General features: G+C 42.1%; 1 protein-coding gene across 3 annotated transcripts in view; it reads left to right on the plus strand.

Moving 5' to 3' along the window:
* Positions 1-118: 118 nt before the first annotated feature.
* Positions 119-19,825, plus strand: part of LOC114025091 (cullin-9-like) — a 32,306-nt gene continuing 12,599 nt past the window's right edge. For 2 of the 3 annotated variants that reach the window (XR_003566996.1, XM_027838430.1), the window contains exons 1-10: positions 119-317; positions 1,016-1,628; positions 2,085-2,239; positions 2,380-2,901; positions 3,408-3,546; positions 3,716-3,912; positions 16,456-16,753; positions 17,380-17,590; positions 18,955-19,060; positions 19,446-19,673. Coding sequence is in view for 2 of the 3 variants with exons in the window: in XM_027838430.1 (XP_027694231.1) it covers positions 249-317; positions 1,016-1,628; positions 2,085-2,239; positions 2,380-2,901; positions 3,408-3,546; positions 3,716-3,912; positions 16,456-16,753; positions 17,380-17,590; positions 18,955-19,060; positions 19,446-19,673 (2,538 nt within the window). In the remaining variant the exon portion in view is untranslated. The remainder of the gene's footprint in view (positions 318-1,015; positions 1,629-2,084; positions 2,240-2,379; positions 2,902-3,407; positions 3,547-3,715; positions 3,913-16,455; positions 16,754-17,379; positions 17,591-18,954; positions 19,061-19,445; positions 19,674-19,825) is intronic. The other variant, XM_027838429.1, reaches the window with a different exon arrangement.

Below are 19,825 nucleotides of genomic sequence, written 5' to 3' on the forward strand. Positions count from 1 at the left end.
GGGCACGGGTTCGCTCCGCTGCCACTGAAGCCCCGCCCCATCTGGTCCTTTGCTTCCACCCCGAAGACCTTCGGCTTTCCGTAGCGCTTCGTTGCCCGGAGGAAACGAGACACCGGGGAGTTGACGGGAACTCGGAAGAGCCATTCCCCGCCGTGCGTGGCGCACCCAGTGGGGATCTCCTCCCCCTCTTCGGATAGCGGCTGAGTGGGCCTCCTGGACCAGCGCACACTCCGACTCCACCCCTCCCCATGGCAGAGCCACGCGGACCCGCGGACCGGTGGACCTGGCCCCTTGACCAACCCCCCAACCCTTGTCCGGTACACGCCCTCTCCTTTCCCGGGAATGTCTGGGCTCCAGAGTGGCACTACGCAGGCTCACTGCGCGCCCTCCAAGGAACGTTCCACCCTCACGCTCCCCTCCTTCTCCCCGCCCCTTCATTTGCCCCTGGGCTCCACTGCGGCGCGGGTCCGGGCTCCATGTCCGCACCCCAGTGATCCCGCTTCTGCTTCGTCCACACCCTGTTCTCCACCCCTCCCTGCCTGAGCTCCAGCTCTCCTTTCTGCATGCATCCTTCGCCTCCTGTGGTCCCTTCCTTGAGCCTGCCCATCCCCACTCTTCCCCTGCCTGATGTCACTTCTCACCTTTCCCCAGGGTCTCTTTACTGGTCCCTGCTATTACCTGTCTCTTAATCCTTGAACAAATGGTGACTCCTTATTATCCTTCCTCCTCCCAAGTTATATTCCCCAGTTTACCTTCCATAGTTTTCCAATTGTAGTCTCATCCTTCCTGGCAACTGAAACCCTCTGGTAACACCCTCTTGCCCACACTTACAGCATCCACATAGCCCTATGCTTGTGCCCCTGCCCCTGATCACTGGTCCTAGGTTCCTCTTCCCTTTGTCTCTTCTGACATGATAAGTGAATTCTGCCCTACAACCTTCTTCCACGTCCCCATAGCTGCTTATTTCACAATGAGTGCTTTTCCTCACTCTGCTCCTTTTCCTCCTCTGCTCCAGGTGCCCAGGATGGTGGGAGAACGTAGAAGCAGAGATATGCTGGTGCCTCTGGGCCCACGACTGCAGGCATACCCTGAGGAACTGCTCCGGCAACGCCAGGGTCATGATGGGCATCCAGAGTACTTGATCCGTTGGACTGTCCTTCAGCGTGGGAAGGAGGGTGGAGTAGGCAGTGGCAGCTCCCTGGAGGGCAAGGCAGAGCATATCCTCATGTGGCTCTCAGCCCCCGAGGTCTATGCCAACTGCCCCATGCTACTTGGTGAACGAGCACCAGCCACGGGACCACAGCATGAACCAGTGGGGAGTGTGAGTGCCTTTCCGCGGGATGCGGGGGGGCTGGACGAAGCCTCTCTGGGAGAGATGGCCGCAGATGTTAGAGGACTGGTGCGTCGAGCTGCCAGACAACTGGACGGTGGTGGGGGCTCGAGTCCTGCAGCCTCCGTGCTACACACCATCCACGTGCTCAGCGCCTATGCCAGCATCGGACCCCTTGCTGGTGTCTTCAGGGAGACAGGAGCCTTGGACCTGCTCATGCACATGCTGGGCAACCCTGAGCCACAGATTCGCAGGAGTGCTGGCAAGATGCTACAGGCCTTGGCAGCCCATGATGCTGGTGAGGGCCAGCGGGGGAAAGAAAAGGGAAGCAGGAAAGGAGGTGGGACAACAGCATGACCTGGGATGAGGGACCGCTTGCAAAAAGAGGATGTCAGCACCTTTTGGTTTCATCAGTGAAAGTGATGTCTGCCTGGGCTCAGTTGCAGTGAACTTAGAGCTACAGGTTCACACCCATTGATGAAAGAGAACTATGAACAGAAAGAGACAGTTTCTCTCTTTCATAGAGTTTAGAACTTCCTGACCAGATGTTAGTCCAGATGGTTATTGTGTAAGACATAGTCTCCCTTCTCAGAGCATTGTTCCCCCTGTCAGCCCCTTTGGTGGGAAAGGACCTGGTTCCAGTGGAGGGTGGAAGAGAGTGAGTCTGAGAGGCAGGTGATGAGAGTTGAGAACTGGGCAGAAGGTGGTAAGTGGGCTCCCTGGGACAGGATGCAGAGCAGGGCTTGTATTTTAGGGAGCAGGGCCCATGTGCTCCTGTCACTGAGCCAGCAGGATGGCATCGAACAACACATGGACTTTGATAGCCGCTCCACTCTGTTGGAGCTGTTTGCAGAGACCACATCTTCTGAAGAGCACTGCATAGCCTTTGAAGGGATCCACCTGCCCCAGGTAACCTAAAGGAGTTGGGAAAAGGGCTGAGGGCTGGGCTTTCATCCCTCATCACCTCCCCCCCCAATCTGTTGGCAATATAGTTAGAAGAAGCAAAGTGGGGAGATCACTGACCTGAGCCTAGGGTGTTTATCCTGCAGATCCCTGGAAAGCTGCTCTTCTCCTTAGTGAAGCGTTACTTATGTGTCACATCCCTCCTGGACCAGCTAAGTAGCAGTGTGGAACCAGGGCCTGGGGAGTGGGGGAACCGGTGCTCCCCTAACAAGGCCTCCATTGTGGAGAAGAGTCGTGGACAAAGGGAATTGGAGTTTAGCATGGCCATGGGCAACCTGATTTCCGAATTGGTTCGGGGCATGGGTTGGGACCGGGGCCCAGGGAGGCAGCCTGCATCTCCCCCTCAGCCTGCCCGATCTATCTTTCAGCCCCGATCGTCTGTGCCAAGCACCATTCTCCCAACCCTGCTTACCCCTCCTTCCCCCAGGAGGCCAAGCCGGGCCTTCAGACCACGGTCTGAGTTCTCGAGCCTGAGTGGCTATGCTGACTATGTTCAGGAGACGTTACAGCCGGGGATGCGTGTTCGAATGCTGGAAGATTATGAGGAGATCGGTGCTGGGGACCAAGGCGAGTTCCGGCAGAGCAACAATGGAATGCCCCCTGTACAGGTATATGTGAATGAGGTGGGAATGGTGACCTGGAGGATGGGGGAGGGTAGTTGTGTACATAGCAGGTCATAAAGCAAGCTAGATTACAGTGGCATCACTAGAAGAGAAAGAGAAAACCTAGAGAGAGTAGGGGAAGGTTAGAGAATGACTATGTGTTTCCCCATCCTGCCCCACCCCTACCTCATCCATCCCTAGGGAAAGGGAATGACCATTTGGAGAAGATAGCACTAAGAGGCCAGATATAGAGATGACTCATGGTAGGTGAGAAAGAAACAGAAACAACCAAGTATACTGTCATCCACCTTCTCTTCTCATTTGGCAGAGGAGAGAGATACAAGTTTTCCCCAATCTCCGCTCTAGGGAGAGCTGCCCAAGCCCCGGATTTGTGAGTGGCTGTTATGGAGGCTCTTGTTGGAAGGGGCCTTATGGGCCCCACATCTGGGCCTCTACCTGAAGTTGCTCCCCTGGCCCAAGTGACTAAACTTCCTCCCCTCTTCATGCCCCAGGTGCTGTGGCAGTCGACAGGCCGCACCTATTGGGTGCACTGGCACATGGTGGAGATTCTGGGTCCTGTAACTGAGGACAGAGTGGCTGCTGAGCCAGAGAAAGGGACAGGGGGCAGCAAGTGCCTGGCCCCAAGTATAGGTGAGCTTGGGGAGGCAAGCACATGGGTTCCTTGGGGAGTAGTATTTGGAGGATTGTCTGGGTTAGAGGAACAGTGAGTGAAGAAAGACAGTACTCCTGACCAGGAGCTGCCCTAAGTGGGTCCAGTATCACATTCTCTTGGTCAATACCCTCATGCTTGTGCCAACAGCGCCTCCTTCCTTATACTGGAAATCCCTTGCGGGACTATATACTGTGCCATACCTTAAACCTGAGGCTCAGAGCAACACAGAGTCTGGATGCCTGAGCCAGGCTGAATGGTGGGAGCTGCTTTTCTTCATCAAGAAGCTGAATGGGCCCGAGCAACAGGAATTTCTCCAGCTCCTCCAGGAGAACCTGGATGGGGAGGTATGTTGGGCCCAGGAATGGAGCTCTGAGAGGCTGGTCTGCTGGTAAGGGAGAGGTGAGTCAGGATGGGAAGGACTAGTAAGTGGAGATCAGGTCTAAAGGGCTTCAAAAGCTGGACATGGGCAGCACTCACAGTGACCTGCTGAACTCTCATGTCTACTACAAGCGTGGGCCACAGGCCAACACAGGAAATTCAGCCAGCCTGGCCCCTGTAGTGTCTCAGGACACCTGTACACCAAAAGCACTATTGCCAGAGAAAATGAAGTTGAAGGCTGAGCCCCACAAAGCATGGAATGATTCCCATCCATTCAGTGGACTGAGGCTTCTAGTGGTTAGGCAGGAGAGAAATAGAGACAATCAAAACTACCATTACCTACCACCTTTTCCTCCCAGTTGGCAGAGGAAAGAAGGACATATGTTTGGTTTCTTTTTGTCCTCTTTACCCAACTTCCACTCCAGGGAGAGGTTGCCTAAGCCTTGGCTGAGTAACCTTTATGGAGGTGATACTTGGAAGGGGCCTTATGTGCCCCAGGTCTGGGCTCTAGCTGAGGTTGCTTCCCCTGACCCCCAGTTTCATACTGAGTGGTACTGAACTTTCTCCATCCAAGAGAACACAGATGGGGAGGTATGTTGGGCCTAGGAGAGGAATTGTTACAGGGGTAGGGCAAAAGTAGATAGGACAGGAGAGGCTACAAACAGAGTACATTTGGAATTCAGCAAGGTACGTGATTCCCACAATATCATGGTGGGCTAGATGGCAAGATGTGGACTGGATGATAACATAATTAGATGAGTTCAGAATTTGTTGACCAGGCATACCCTCTCAGAAGGTTGGTTGATGGGAAATGATCCCAGGATATGTTCTTGGCACTTTTCTTTTTTCTCTGAACAAGGTGATATTTAATAGGGGTAGTAAGTCTAAAGTCCTCAAACAGAACAGATTAGTCAGAGACACAGTTAGAGAGCAGTCAATGTGAAAAAATATTTTGGGCAAGTAATTTTCCTCCTCTGTAATATTAGGAAGTTGGTCTGAGGAGGACTTAGAAGTCATGAACTTAATTTAAATTTAAAATTTAAATTTTTAATTTGAATTTAAGTTAAATCTTTTATTTTTTTGAGGTGATTAGGGTTAAGTGACTTGCACAGCTAGTAAGTCTGAGACTGGATTTGAACTCAGGTCCTCCCAACTCCAGGGCTATCCACTAGATCACCTAGCTGCCCCTAATTTAAATCTTTTTAAGAAATATCTTAAAATTAATTTATGAGGATTTTTGTGGACTACACCCTCACTCTGAGGGAGCGGTGTGACACAGAAGTCCAAAAAGCGAATGTGGTCTTCAATTGCATTTAGAGAAGGATAGTGTCCAGAATGAGGGAGGTATGGTTGTCCTGATGTGATTTGCTGCACTGTCATCTGACCATATCTGGAGCTTGGAGTTCAGTGGTAGGTCAGGCTGTGTCCTCAAGGGGCATTCACAAACTAGAATGTATTTAAAGGAGAATGACAGGAGTAGCTGACATTTCTGAGGAACTCTGAATCTGGTAAACTGCTCAGCATCCATTATCTCATTTGATCCACCTGAAAAAAAAAAAAAAAAACCAAACTATCATTATGCCCATTTTACAGATAAGGAGACTGAGGCTCAGAGAGAGTAAGCAACTTGCCCAAGGTCACACAAGTAAATGTCCCAGTCAGGATTTGAACTCAAGTCTTCCTGACTCCAAGTTTAGTGTTCTGTGCGTTACATTATGCTACTTCTCAACAGAGAGGGCTCTGGAGAGTTTGTTGTAAGGGAATCTACTGAAAGAAATAGGAATAGCAGTCAAGATTGCAGAACAAGAGGAAGCAGTTGAGCCTAGCACTCTACTATCCCTTCTCCACAATGATCTAGATTCTAGAAAATGTAGCAGGCTGAATTCTGATCAAGAAAGCCAAGAAAAAGTCCCAGTGAGTTATCTTTCCAGCCCATGACAACTTAGGGTGATAGGCAGATAGGTTTGCGGATCTTGGGGACAGGATCTGGCCAGGAGCATGAGACACAGAGCACCAAGGGACTGAAAGAGGGCTAAGATGGGTCATCAGGAGAGGAAGAACCAGGGCAAAAAGAACTCTCCAGGGACCCTAGAACCCCTGGCATTGGGTGCAAGAATGGGTGCCATCAAGCAGCTCTGTCATCCACTACCCAGTTCCACTGGGTGGACGTCCTCACTACTAAGTCCTCAAACCACTAATCCAGGGTGGAGAGGAGCACTTGCCTTCACCCTAGCTGAACCTTGTACTGAACAAGGAACAAGTTAAGGAAATGTAACCACGTGGCTCTGACCCCAGAAGCAGAGCAGGAACTCAATTCTAGCCTTTAGCCTAATGTCTAAGCTCTCAGTGGAGTAACCAGGGCAGGAACTCCAGACCAAAGAGGAGCCAACTTTTTAGATCTCAGTTTCTCTAAACCCAGCAGGCTAACAGTGATTAAATCCAGCAGCAGTATATGGAAACTTTCAAACAAAGACAATCCAACAGACCTGGAACTGGATCAGGAACTTGCAGAGCTCAGACAGGGAGGGAAGAGAACAGAATCTCCCTGAATCATAGCTCTTTGGGAGCACTGAAAGGTTGCAGGCACCCAGACTGAGTTGTCAAAGCAGCAGAAGGACATAAGAGAAAAGAAGCTTAGGCTAGACATCCCAGCCACTCCCAGAGCCCAGCACTAACATCAAATCGAAAGTGAAAAAGCAGGTTAGGAAGCATGAGCAATCAAAAAAAGAATTCAGCCATAAAGGACTACTATAATAGCAGGGAACAAATACTGAAGAAGGTGATGATTTGAAAACATCTACAAGCAAAGACTCGAAGAAAGATGCAGCTTGGACACAAGTCCAACAAGATTTCCTAGAAGAGTTAAAATGAGTTTTAAAAAGATCCAAAAAATTATTTTAAAAACCAAATGAGAGCAATAGAGGAAACAAATGGGAAAATAAATGAGAGAAGAAACATATGAGAAGAGAATTAAAAGCTTGGGGCGGGGGGTGAAGGTATAAAACCTTACCAAAGAAAATAACTCCTTGAAAATTAGAATTGGCCAAATGGAAACTAATGACCCCATGACACATCACGAAATAATAAAACATAGTCAGAAGCCTGGAAAAAAAATAGAAGAAATTGTGAAATATCTCACAGAAAAACAACTGACCTGGAAAACAAATTGAGGAGAGATCATTTAAGAATCACTGGACTGGGGCAGCTAAGTGGCACCATAGGTAGAGCTTTGGCCTTGGGAGTCAGGAGGACCTGAGTTCAAATCCGACCTCAGACACTTGATACTAGCTGCATGACCCTGGGCAAGTCACTTAACCCCGATTGCCTCACCAAAAAGCAAAAAAACAAACAAACAAAAAGAATCATTGGACTACCCAAATGCCATGAACAAAAAAAGATCCTAGATACTGCATTAAAAGAAATCATAAAAGAAAACTGTCCAGACATGTTAAAGTCAAAGGGGAAAGCAGAAATTGAAAGAATCCACTGGTCATCTCTTGAAAGAAACCCCAAAATGAAAACCCTAAAATATTGTAGTCAAAATCCAGAGCTCTTAATTCAAAGGAAAAATACTGCAAGTAGCCAGAAAGAAAGGATTCAAGTACTGGGGAGCCACAGTCAGGATGACATGAGATTCAGCAGCAACTATCATAAAGAAATGGGGAGCTTGGAATATAGTATTTCAGAAGGAAAGGATGTACAGTCTAGACTTACAATCAAGAATAGCCTACCTAGCAAAACTGAGTATAATCCTACAGGGGAAAAAATGAACCTTTAAAAAATAAAGGAATTCCAAGTATCCCAGATGAAATGAGCAGAGCTGAATGGAAAATTTGGCATACCAATATAGGCATCAACACAAACATAGAAAGGTAAACATAAGCAAGAAATCATAAGAAACTAAACAAAGTTAAACTGTTTATATTTGTTATATGGGAAGATGATGCAGGTAGCCTCTTAGAACTTTACCACTACCAGGGGTCATAAAGAGAGTTTAACTAGACAAAGTGCCTAGATATGATTCTGTTATGTTTATATGTTCTCCAAAGAAGAATGGAAAAGGTGGAGAAGAGGAATGCACTGAGAAAGGGAGAAAGGGAGAGGAGGAGTGGGAGAAATTATCTTATACAAATGGAGTACACAAGGGTAAAATGTGTATAGTAGAAAAGGGAGTGGGGGGAGCAGGTGACTCTTGAACCTCACTCTCATCTGAACCAGTTAAATGAGGAAGAATACACATACATATAGTTGAGTACAGAAATACATCTTACCTAACAGGGAAATAGGAGGGAAAGAGGGTAAGGGAAAGGGGATAATAAGAGGGAGGGTAGATTAAGAGAGGCATTAGTCAGAAGCAAAAAAGAAAAAAAAGATTTACAAGGGGGCAGAGAAAAAAAGAAGGAAAATTATAAGAGAATAGGGAGAGGGAAATACAGTTAGTGGTCATAACTGTGGATATGAATGGGATGAATTCACCCATAAAACAGAAAAGGACTAAATAGATTAAAAACTGGAATCCAAAAATGTTATTTATAAGAAACACTTGAAATGGAAAGATATACACAGAACCAAAATAAGGAGCTAGAGTAGAATCTTTTATGCTTTAGCTATAGTTTAAAAAAAAAAAAAACAGCAGGAGAAGCAAGTATGATCTCAGACAAAACAACAGCAAAATTAGACCTAATCAAAAGATAAATAGACTACATTTTCCTAAAAAGTCCCATAGGAAGTGAATTAATATCAATACTAAATACATGTGTACTAAATGCATACCTTTAAATTCTTTTTTAAAAAAAGTTAAATAAGTTATAGGAGGAAATAGACAGTAAAAACTGTAATAAGGGAACCTCATTTACCTCTCTGAGGCCTCGATGAAACTAACCAGAAAATAAACTAGAAAGAAATTGAGGACCTGAATAGAAATTTAGAAAAGTTACATATGGGGGCGTTAAGTGGCACAGTAGATAGAGCACTGGCCCTGGAGTCAGGAGGACCTGAGTTCAAATCTGGTCTCAGACACATAACTTACTAGCTATGTGACTCTGGGCAAGTCACTTAACCCCAATTGCCTTACCAAAAAAAAAAAGTTCGATATGTTAGACCTTTGTACGATATCGAATGGGAATAAAAAATAATATTCTTATTTTTTAGCTGTGTATGGCATTTGCACAAATAATGACCATGTATTAGGACATAAAAACCTCACAAGTGCAGAAAACCAATCCTAAATACATCTTTTACTAACCATAATGAAATAAAAATTATATTCAATAAGGGGCTTTTGAAGCAAAGATTAAAAATTAATTGGAAACTAACTTAATTCTAAAGAATGGGTAGGTCAAAGAACAAATCATAAAAGCAATAATTTCATTACAGATAATGACAACAATAAGACATAACAAAATCTGTGGGATATATCAGGGGAAAATTTATATCTCTAAATACTTTCACAAATAAAAGAGCGAAAGAGCAGGACAATAAATCAAGGACACAATTTAAAAATTAGAAAACCAACAAACCAAAACCCCCCAAAATAGAAATCCCAAAAATCAAAGGAAAAATTAACAAAATTGAAAGTTAAAAAAAAAAAAGCTATTGAACTAATTAGTAAAACTAGGAGCTGAATTTTTTAAGGGAAAAAAAAAACAATAAAATAGGTAAGCCATTAGTTCATTTGATTTTTAAAAAGGAGGAAAAGCAAATTACAAAAAATGAAAAGGGGAATCCACAACCAATGAATGAGAAATAAAAGCAATTATTAGGAGCTATTTTGCCCAACTACATGCCAAGAAAATTGAGTCTAAATGAAACGGATGAATATTTACAAAAATATTCAAAAGAACAGGAAATAGAATACTTAATAGCCTTGTCTTAGGAAAAGAAATTGTACAAACCATAAATGAACTTCCAAAGAAAAAAGCCCCAAGACCAGATGAATTTAGAAGCAAATACCCACAAACATTTAAAGAACAATTCCAATACTACATAAACTGGGCAGAAAAATGTAGTTAGGTCCTACCAAATTCCTTCTGTGGCATACACATGGTGTTGATAACCTAATCCAAGGAGAGCCAAAACAGAAGGAAACTATAGACCAATTTCCTTAATGAATATGGCAATATATCACAAAGGTCATACACCACTATAATCAGACTGAATTCATACCAGGATTGTAGGGCTGGTTCAATATTGGGAAAACCATAAAATAATTGACCATACTGATAATAAAAACAACAAAAAATATTGGTTATTTTAATAGCTGCTGAAAAAGCTTTTGAAAAAAATACACCAGTCTACACAGTAACAGCAATATTGTAAAGATATTCAACTTTGAAACACTTAGTAGCTGGTCAACACAATGACACACCATAATTCCAAAAGCTTCATGTTGAAACACGCTATCCATTTCCATTAAGAGAACTGATGGACTCAGTATGGATTGAAGCATATTTTTTTCTCTTTTTCTTGTTTTTTTTTGGGAGGAGGGGCAAAGGGGGAAACATGACTAATGTGGAAATTTGTTTTGTATGACTACACAGATTTGTAATAGGTTTTGTTTTTCTTGACTTCTCACTGGAGGCGAAGAGAAAGGGGGAGTTTGGAACTGAAAAAAAGAATTGAAAAGTCTGCTTTAAAAAAATAAGTATTAAAAGATAGAATAGAATGTAAGTTAGAAAAAATACAACATCCACTCCCAATTTAAAAAATAAAAGCACTAGAAAGTATAGAAATAAATGAGCTTTCCTTAAAATGATAAATATTGTCTATCTAAAACCAAGAGATAGCATGATCTGTATTAGGGACATATTAAAAGCCTTTTCAATAAGATCAGGATGTCCTTTTTTTAGGACTGAAAGCAGAGATGTCTATTTTTACCATTACTGTTCATTTTTTTGTACTAGAAATACTAGTTATAATAATAAGACAAGAAAAATTAATTATAGGAGAAACATAGAAAAAGAAGAATTAAAACTATCCCTTTTTAAAGATGATATGATCATTTGCTTAGACAATTCTAGAAAGTTAACTAAAATATTAATTGAAACAATTAAAAATGTCAGCAAAGTTGCAGGATAAATAATAAGGCCACACAAATCATCCTCATTTCTATATATTACCAACAAGGGGACAGCTAGGTGGCGCAGTGGATAGAGCACCGGCCCTGAAGTCAGGAAGACCTGAGTTCAAATGTGGCCTCAGACCAAACACTTGACACTTAACTAGCTGTGTTGACCCTTGCTAGCTGTGTGACCCTTGGCAAGTCACTTAACCCCAATTGCCTAAAATAAATAAATATAAATAAAAATAAATATATATTACCAATAAAATCTAGCAGAAAGACATAGAAAGAAAAATTCCACTTTAACCACAGACAATATAAAACACTTGGGAGTCTGTCTGCCAAGATATGCATAGAAACTACATGAACAAAATTACAAAATACTCTTTACACAAATAAAGGCAGATCTAAATAATTAAAGAAATATTAATTACTCATGGATAAGTTGAGCCAATATAATAAAAATGATGATAAATTGTTGTATTTATTCAGTGGCATACCAGTCAAAGTATCGAAGGGTTACTTTGTAAAGCTGGAAAAAATAATAACAAAATTCACCTGGAGGAACAAAAAATCAAGAATATAAAGGGAATAATTTTTTTTAATTAGAAAGAAAGAGGCCTAGAAGTACTTAATTTTTATACTACAAAGCCATAATTAATAATAATTTTTTAAAAAACCAGTTTGGTACTGGGTAAGAAACAGGTTGATCAGTAGAACAGATCAGGTATACAATATATAGAAGCAAATGAGCACAGTAACCTAGTTTGTGATAAACTCAAAAATCTCATGTATTAAGGCAAGAACTCACTATTCAACAAAAACTGTTAGGAAAACTGGGAAAGCATCTAGCAAAAACTAGATATAAGCTGGTGTCTCACAATGTATAACAAGAAAAGCTGCAATTGAGTGCATGATTTAGACATAAAGGGCAATATCATAAATAAATAAGAGGAGCATGGAAGAAATTAACTGTCAAATCTATGGATAGGGGAAGAAATCATGACCAAACAACAGATAGGATCACAGGAGACAAAATGAATAATTTTGATTACATAAAGTTTAAAAGTTTTTGCACAAACAAAACCAATATAGCTAAAATCAAAAGAAAAGCAGGAAATTGCATCATGTTTCTCTGATAAAGTCTCATTTCTAAGATGTATATGGAGAACAGAGTCAAATTTATAAGAACAAGAGCCATTCCCCAATTGATAAATGATCAAAGGATACAAATAGGCAGTTTTCAGATGAAGAAATAAAACCTATATATAGCCATTTTAAAACAATGCTCTAAATTATTAATAATTAGAGAAATTCAAATGAAAACAACTCAGGTACCAACTCATATCTATCAGATTGGCTAAGTTGGAAAAAAAAAGAAAATTACTAATGCAGGAGGGGCAAAAAACAGATATTTTAATGCACTGTTGGTTGAGCTATGAACTAGTGGAAAGCAATTTGGAACTATGTCCAAAAATTTATTAAACTGCATATGCTTTGACCCAGCAATACCACTACTAGGTCTACACCCCAAAGAGATCAAAGAAAGCATTGAAGCAATATGTGTAAAAATATTTATAGCAGCTCTTTTTGTGGTAGCAAAGAATAGGAAGCTAAAGAGATGCCCATCAATTGGAGAATGGCTGAACAAGTTATGTTATATCAATGTGATGGAATATTATTATTCTATAAGGAATGAAAACTATAGTTTCAGAAAAACCTGGGAAAATTTATATGAACTGATGCAAAATGAAGTGAACAGAATCAGGAAAACAGTTTAGGTAAGATTTATACAACAGTATATTTATTTGTACTTATTTGTTTTATTATCACATATAAAAATAAATATACAATATTGTAAATATAGTTAACTCTGAAAGTCTTAGAAACTTTGATCAATAAAATGACCAACCACAATTCCAAAGGACTCATGATGAAACATGCTATCCACCTCCAAATAGAGAACTGATAGACTCAAAGTATAGACTGAAACTTTTTTTCTCTTTTTTTTTGACATGGTTTATATGAGGATTTGTTTTGCATGACTGCATATGTGTGATGGGCTTTGTTTTTCTTGCCTTCTCAATGAGTTGGGGGAGGAAGAAGGGGGAGAATTCAGAACTGAAAATAAAAATAGAATTTTAAACAAGAATTAGAAATGTTTAGGAAATTTAGCATAGGGAAAGAAGACAATGTAGGACATATGAATCTGTCTTCAAAAATTAGAGGAACTGTCACACAGAAGAAAAATAATTAGACCTACACTACTTGATAACAAATGGTAGAAGTAGGACCAGAAGTTTTTAAAAATGTTTTAATATTTTTCTAATTACATGTAAAAACAATTTTTAACATTTGTTTTTCAAAACTTTTAGTTCTGAATTCTGTCCCTTTCTCCCCTCCCCACTCCTTGAGAAGGCAAGCAATTTTGTATAGATTGTACATGTGCAGTCATGTAAAACATATTTCCATATTACCCATGTTGCAAAAGAAAACTTGGATCAATACCAAACCAAACGAAACCAAACCAAACAAAACCAAACCAAAACAAACAAACAAAAAACACAAGAAAAATTAAGTTTAAAAAGCGTGCTTTGGTCTTCATTCAGATTCTGTCAGTTCTTTCTCTAGTGGTGAACAGCATTTTTCATCATAAGTCCTTTGGAATTATCTTAGATCATTGTACTGCTGAGAGTAGCTAAGTTATTCAAAGCTGATCATCATACAGTATTGTTACCGTGTACACTGTTCTCTTAGTTCTATTCACTTCACTTTGCATCAGTTCATATAAGTCTTTCCAGGTTTTTCTGAAATCATCCTGCTCCTCATTTCTTGTACTTCAGTAGCATTCTATCACTATCATATACTACAACTTGTTCAGCCATTCCCCAACTGTTGGGCATCCCCTCAATTTCTAATTCTTTGCCACCACAAGAAGAGATGCTATAAATATTTTTGTACATCTAGGTCCTTTTTCATTTTTTAAAAAATCTCTTTGAGTTACAAACCTAGTAGCAGTATTGCTAAGTCAAAGGATATGCATGGTTTTATAGCCCTTTGGGCATAGTTCCAAAATGCTCTCCAGACTATTTGGATCAGTTTACAAATCTGCCAACAATGCATTAGTGTCCCAATTTTCCCACATCACCTCCAACATTTGTCAGTTTCCTTTTCTGTTTTATTAGCCAATCTGATAGGTCTGAGGTGGTACCTCAGAGTTATTTTAATTTGCATTTCTCTAATCAAGTGATTTAGAGAATTTTTTTCAAATGACTATAGATAGCTTTGATTACTTCATCTGAAAACTGCCTGTTCCTATTCTTTAACTATTTGTCTATTGGGGAATGACTTGTATTCTCATAAAATTGATTTCATTCTCTATGTATTTGAGAAATCAGGCCTTTATCAGAGAAACTTGCTGTAAAATATTTTCCCTAATTTTCTGCTTTTCTTCTCATTTTGGCTGCCTTGGGTTTGTCCAAGCCCTTTTTAACTTCATGTAATGAAAATTATTCCCTTTTACTTCCTGCAACGCTCTCTATCTCGTTTTGTCATAAATTCTTCCCTTATCTGTAGATCTGACGTGTAAGATATTCCATGCTCTCCTGATATGTTTATGATACCACCCTTTATGTCTGAATCATGTCCCAATTTTGACCTTATCTTGGTATGTGGTGTGAGATTTTGGTCTATACCAAGTTTCTGCCAAATTGCTTTCTGGTTTTCCCAGCAATTTTTGTCAAATAGTGAGTTGCTGTCCCAAAAACTTGGATCTTTGGGTTAATAAAACACTAAATTACTGTGGTTATTTACTACCACTACTGTGTATTATATACCTAATCTTTTTTACTAGTCCACCACTCTGTTTCTTAGCCAATACCAGATTGTTTTGATGCTTACCTCTTTGTAATAGTTTGAGATCTGGTATGGCTAGACCAATTTCCTTCACATTTTAAAAATTTGATTCCCTTGATATTCTTGACCTTTTGTTCTTACGCATGAATTTTGCTATTATTTTTTCTAGCTCTATAAAATAATTTTTTGGTAGTGTGACTGGTATGGCACTAAACAAGTAAACTAATTTAAGTAGAATTGTCATTTTTATTATATTGACTTGACCTGCTCATGAGCAATTAGTATTTCTCCAGTTGTTTAGGTCTGACTTTATTTGTTTGAAAAGTGTATTATAATTGTGTTCATATAGTTGCTAGGTTTGTCTTGGCAGGTAGACTCCCAAGTATTTTATGCTGTCTACAGTTATTTTAAATGGAATTTCTCTTTCTATCTCTTCCCACTGGACTTTTTGGTAATATATAGAAATGATGATGATTATGTGGGTTTATCCTGTAACTTTGCTGAAGTTGCTAATTATTTCAACTAGTTTTTTAATTGTCTCTCTAGGATTCTCTAAGTACACCATCATATCATCTACAAAGAGTGATAGCTTTTTTTCCTTGTTGCCTATTCTCATTCCTTTAATTTCTTTTTCTTCTCTAATTGCTATTGCTAGCATTTCTAGTAATATTGAATATAGTGGTGACAGTGGGCATCCTTGCTTCACCCCTGATCTTATTGGGTAGGCTTCCAGCTTATCTCTGTTACAGAAAATACTTGCTGATAGTTTTAGGTAGATATTTATCTATTTATTATTTTAAGGAAAGTTTTATTTATTCCTGTGCTTTCCAGTGGTTTTAATAGGAATGATTGTTGTATTTTGTCAAAAGCCTTTTCTATATCTATTGACATAATCATATGATTTTTATTGCTTTTGCTATTAATATGGTGAGTTATGCTGATAGTTTTCCTAATATTGAACCAGCCCTGCATTCCTGGTATATATGCCACATGGTCACGGTATATGATCTTTGTGTTGTATTTCTGTAAACTCCTTGAGTGTATTTTATTTAAAATTTTTCATCAAAATTCATTAGGGAAATTGGTTTATAGTTTTCTTTCTCTGTTTTGGCTTTTCCTGGTTTAGGTATCAGCACTATATTTGTGTCATAAAAGGAATTTGGCAGAACTCCTTCTTAGAAGTTGTAAAGAGGCATATTTTGGCTCAGGGAAAGTTCCTAACAATTAGAGCTATCTAGAAACTGAATGGGCTGTTGAGGAGTGGAAGGGTAAGGGTAAAGAGGGAGAAGGGAGAAGGGTAATGATAGTGAGTTCCCTGCTGCTGTAGCTCTTCAAGAAGGTGAACGACCCCAGGGAATACATTCTTGAATTATATAGGAGGTTTTGTTTCCTGGAGTAGCAAAGCCGGGAAGTAGAGACCAGGAGCTCTAGGTGAAAAGGGGTGGTGTTTTCAGAAAGCTCTAGGGAGGTACATACCTTGATGTCCTGGAGTGGAGGGAGATGGAAAGGACTTCCAGAAATATGCTCCCCCACCTCCAGTAACCCCTGGCCCTTGGAGCCCTGTGTAATGTGTTTTCTCCCTGTTTTTTGACAGCTCGTGGAAGAGGAGGCTCTTGGTGAGCTCAGAGTACCTGTGGAGTTGGCAGAAAAGCTGGTCCAGGCACTCAGTAGGCAAGTTCAAGGCAGCACCCACAGTGACCTGCTTAGTTCGCTCATCTACGGCAAATTCGGGCCACAGCCCAACGTGGAGAATTCGGCCAACCAGCCCCCTCCAGAACCTCCTGAGGACACCTACAGCTCTGAGGCCTCATTTCCAGACAGTAAGTCGGAGGTGGACAGAGAGGGAGAGACTAAGTCACCGGGGGTGGAGGAGTCATCCACAGCGCCTGAAGGTAAGCGAAGCCCCATTCTGGGAAATGAAATACCAGGAAGGTAATAGCCAATGGAGAAGGCAGCTGGGAAGGGACAGGGAGGTGGTAACAGGAGTCGCCAAGGGAAATTTCTGACTTAAGGGCAGAAGGAAAGGACGTGAATGTAGATATTTTTGGAAATGTGGAAGTTGTGGGTGGAGGTTTTTTTTCTTGCTGTTTTGGTTTTTTTTGGTGAAGAAATTGGCAATTGGGAAAAAATGGACAATTGGTGCAGTGTATTTTTTTAAAAATACTTTATGGAACTAAAGTCAGTTTGTTAGTTTAAGAACATAAATATACTATGTAATATATATAACACTTCATAAAATCATATTTTGTTTTGTTTTGTTTTTTCTATTGGGACATGTAAAGGCCTACAGGGGTAAAGGCCTGGCAAAGGTTGGGGTGGGGGAGGGGGTCAGCAGGGAACAATAACATTTGTCCCCTGACTTTTGAACGGAAAGTAACCAAAAAATGCTTTCTTCCCCCGCCTCATTTTTTGAAGGCGAAAAAAATGTTTCCAGCTTATTTTTTAGGGCCTTCATCTCTCTAAGTCTAGCCAACTCTTGTCACCCCCTTTCTTCACCTTATGTCTGTTGGGGCTGCAGCTGAGCTGCTGTTTCGGAGCCTGGTGGGGGCTGCAGAGCCCTCTGGACAGCTGCTCCTGGAGCTGGAGCTAAGCATATGCCAGCAGGGCTTTGGGGAGGGTCAAGTGAGCCGGCTCCTGGGGCAGCTCCAGCACCAGCCCCAAGCCTTCCTGCTGCTGCTACAGAGCCTGGACACCCCCGAGAACAAGGCCCTTCAAATGACTGGGCTGAGGTGAGGGGGTGTGCGTAGGGGTGGGGGCAGCCAGAAGTTTGGAAGGAAAGCAAGGGAAGAAGACAGTGCAAGAGGACTATATCAACCCCACAAGGTTGTCTGCTTGCCTCAGAGTCAGTTAAATGGACAGAGAGAGTGTTGGAGTCAGGAAGACCTGAATTCAGATCCTGTCCCATATGCTTACTCACCGTGTGAACCTGGAAAAGGTCTCAGCCTCAGTTTCCTTATTTGTAAAATGAGGATAATAATATTACCTACCTTCCAGGGTTGTTGTGAGGATCAGATGAGATAACACATGTAAAGTACTTTGTTATTACTGTTTCTATTGGTAAGTTGATAGTTTATCTAGCTAAAAAACTGGAGGTAGAGTCCTGGGAGGGAACCTACATCAACACGCTCCAACATCACCTACCCCAGTGGTCAGGCAGGCTCTCACTGACGTACACTCACAGTGTGCGGACCCTTACTCAGAGGTACCCCATGCACGGGGTCAGAGGTGCTCATTGGTACATGCGCAGCTAAATACACTCTCTGCTTGACAGCTGCCCAAGCCCTCCTCTCTGCACTCAGAAAAACATGACAGCAAAAAGAAGCATAGGGTTTTAGAGTTGAGCAGGGGACCTTAGAGTTCATCTCATCCAGTGCCCTCATTTTACAAGGGGAAGAACCAGAGACCCGAGAAAATGAAGTTAATTATCCAAGGTCACACGAGGAGTAACTGACAGAACTGTGTCTACAACCTAAATTTACTGCCCCCAAATCCAAGACTCCTTCCATTCTGTGGTGCAGACACCCTTGAATGAGCCTGAATACTTGCATAAACCCCTCCCCACACATAGAATCAAAACGTTAAAGGAAGATGGAACCTTAGAATTAGAATATTACTGCACAGAATGTAGGATCCAGGAAAGATCTTAGAATAGAGAATATTACAACATGGAACATGCAGTGTCAGAACTTATAATATAAATTTTCATAGCTAGAAAGTACCTTACAACATCATTTAGTCCAAACCTCTCCATTAGGGTCAGCTAGGTGGCCCAGTGGATAGAGCGCCCCTGAGTTCAAGTCTAACCTCAGACACGTTCTAGCTTTGTGACCCTGGGCAAGTCACTTAACCTTTGTTTGCCCCAGTTTCATCATCTGTAAAATGAGGATAATAATATTGACCAAATATGTTACATAAACATATTGCTGACTTACAGCCATTGTAACCGAAATTCCACTCACCCCATCCTTCCTCTCTTCAGAGCCTAGGGTGGGAAGTGGGGTGTTGAGGTATAAAAGAGGGTGACAGATATGGGCCTGACATCCAGTCTATCTGTCCATCTTCCCATCTGAAACCCTTCTTCCTGGACCCTCAGAATACTGAACTGTCTCCTGGAGGTCTCTGTGGACTCAACTCTCCCTTGGCACAAAGTGGCCTCTTCCTGTCTGGCCAGCCTGAGGACGCCCAGCAAAGACCATGAGGTACCTAGAGGGTAGGGGCCAGAGAAACGAACATCAGAGATTCCTGGAGCATTGACCACCCTGGGGGTTCTCAGTTTTCATACAGCCAAATGCACTCATGGATACCTGGGCAGTGTTTTCAGTAGCCTCAAGTGGGAGGGGCTCATGAGTAAGGAGAGCTGAGTCCCAGGCACCCATCAGATGGGTACTGCATATGTAGCCCAGTACCTGGCACACAGCAGGTGCTTCATAAATGCTTGTCAGCTTGAATGGAAAGTGGCAGAATGAGGCTCATCTTTGTCCTAGCAGGATGATCAATAAGGCGCCCTCAGAGAGATGGCTGACCTCTGCCTCCCTGGGCCTCAGTATTGACCTTGACCCCATCCTGCCTTGATGCCTATTCTAGGTGGTCCAGGAGTTAATCCGCTTCCTACATCGCCTGGCCATGTTACACAAGGACTGCGCGGTGGTCCTGTGCCACCTGGGAGCCCGAGAGGCCCTCACCAAGGCCCTGGACAAGCACAAGGAACAACTGCTCCTGGGCTCTGAGCTCCGGGATCTGTTAGGCGAGTATGAGAAACATGCCCAGCTTTACAGCAGCCTGACTGAAAGCATCTTGGCTGGCTGCATCCAGGTGAGAAGGATGCTAGATGAAGAGGATGAAACTGGGGAGAAGGAGGTGGAAGGGAGGCAGGTAGAGCCTGAGAGGGAAACAGGTAGAGCCTGGGAGGGAGGCAGGTAGAGCCTGGGGAGAAGGAGGTGGGATGGAGGCAGGTAGAGTCTGGG

Source organism: Vombatus ursinus, unplaced genomic scaffold (genome assembly GCF_900497805.2).
Source record: "Vombatus ursinus unplaced genomic scaffold, bare-nosed wombat genome assembly UNPS02014826.1, whole genome shotgun sequence".
Taxonomy (NCBI): Eukaryota; Metazoa; Chordata; class Mammalia; order Diprotodontia; family Vombatidae; genus Vombatus; species Vombatus ursinus.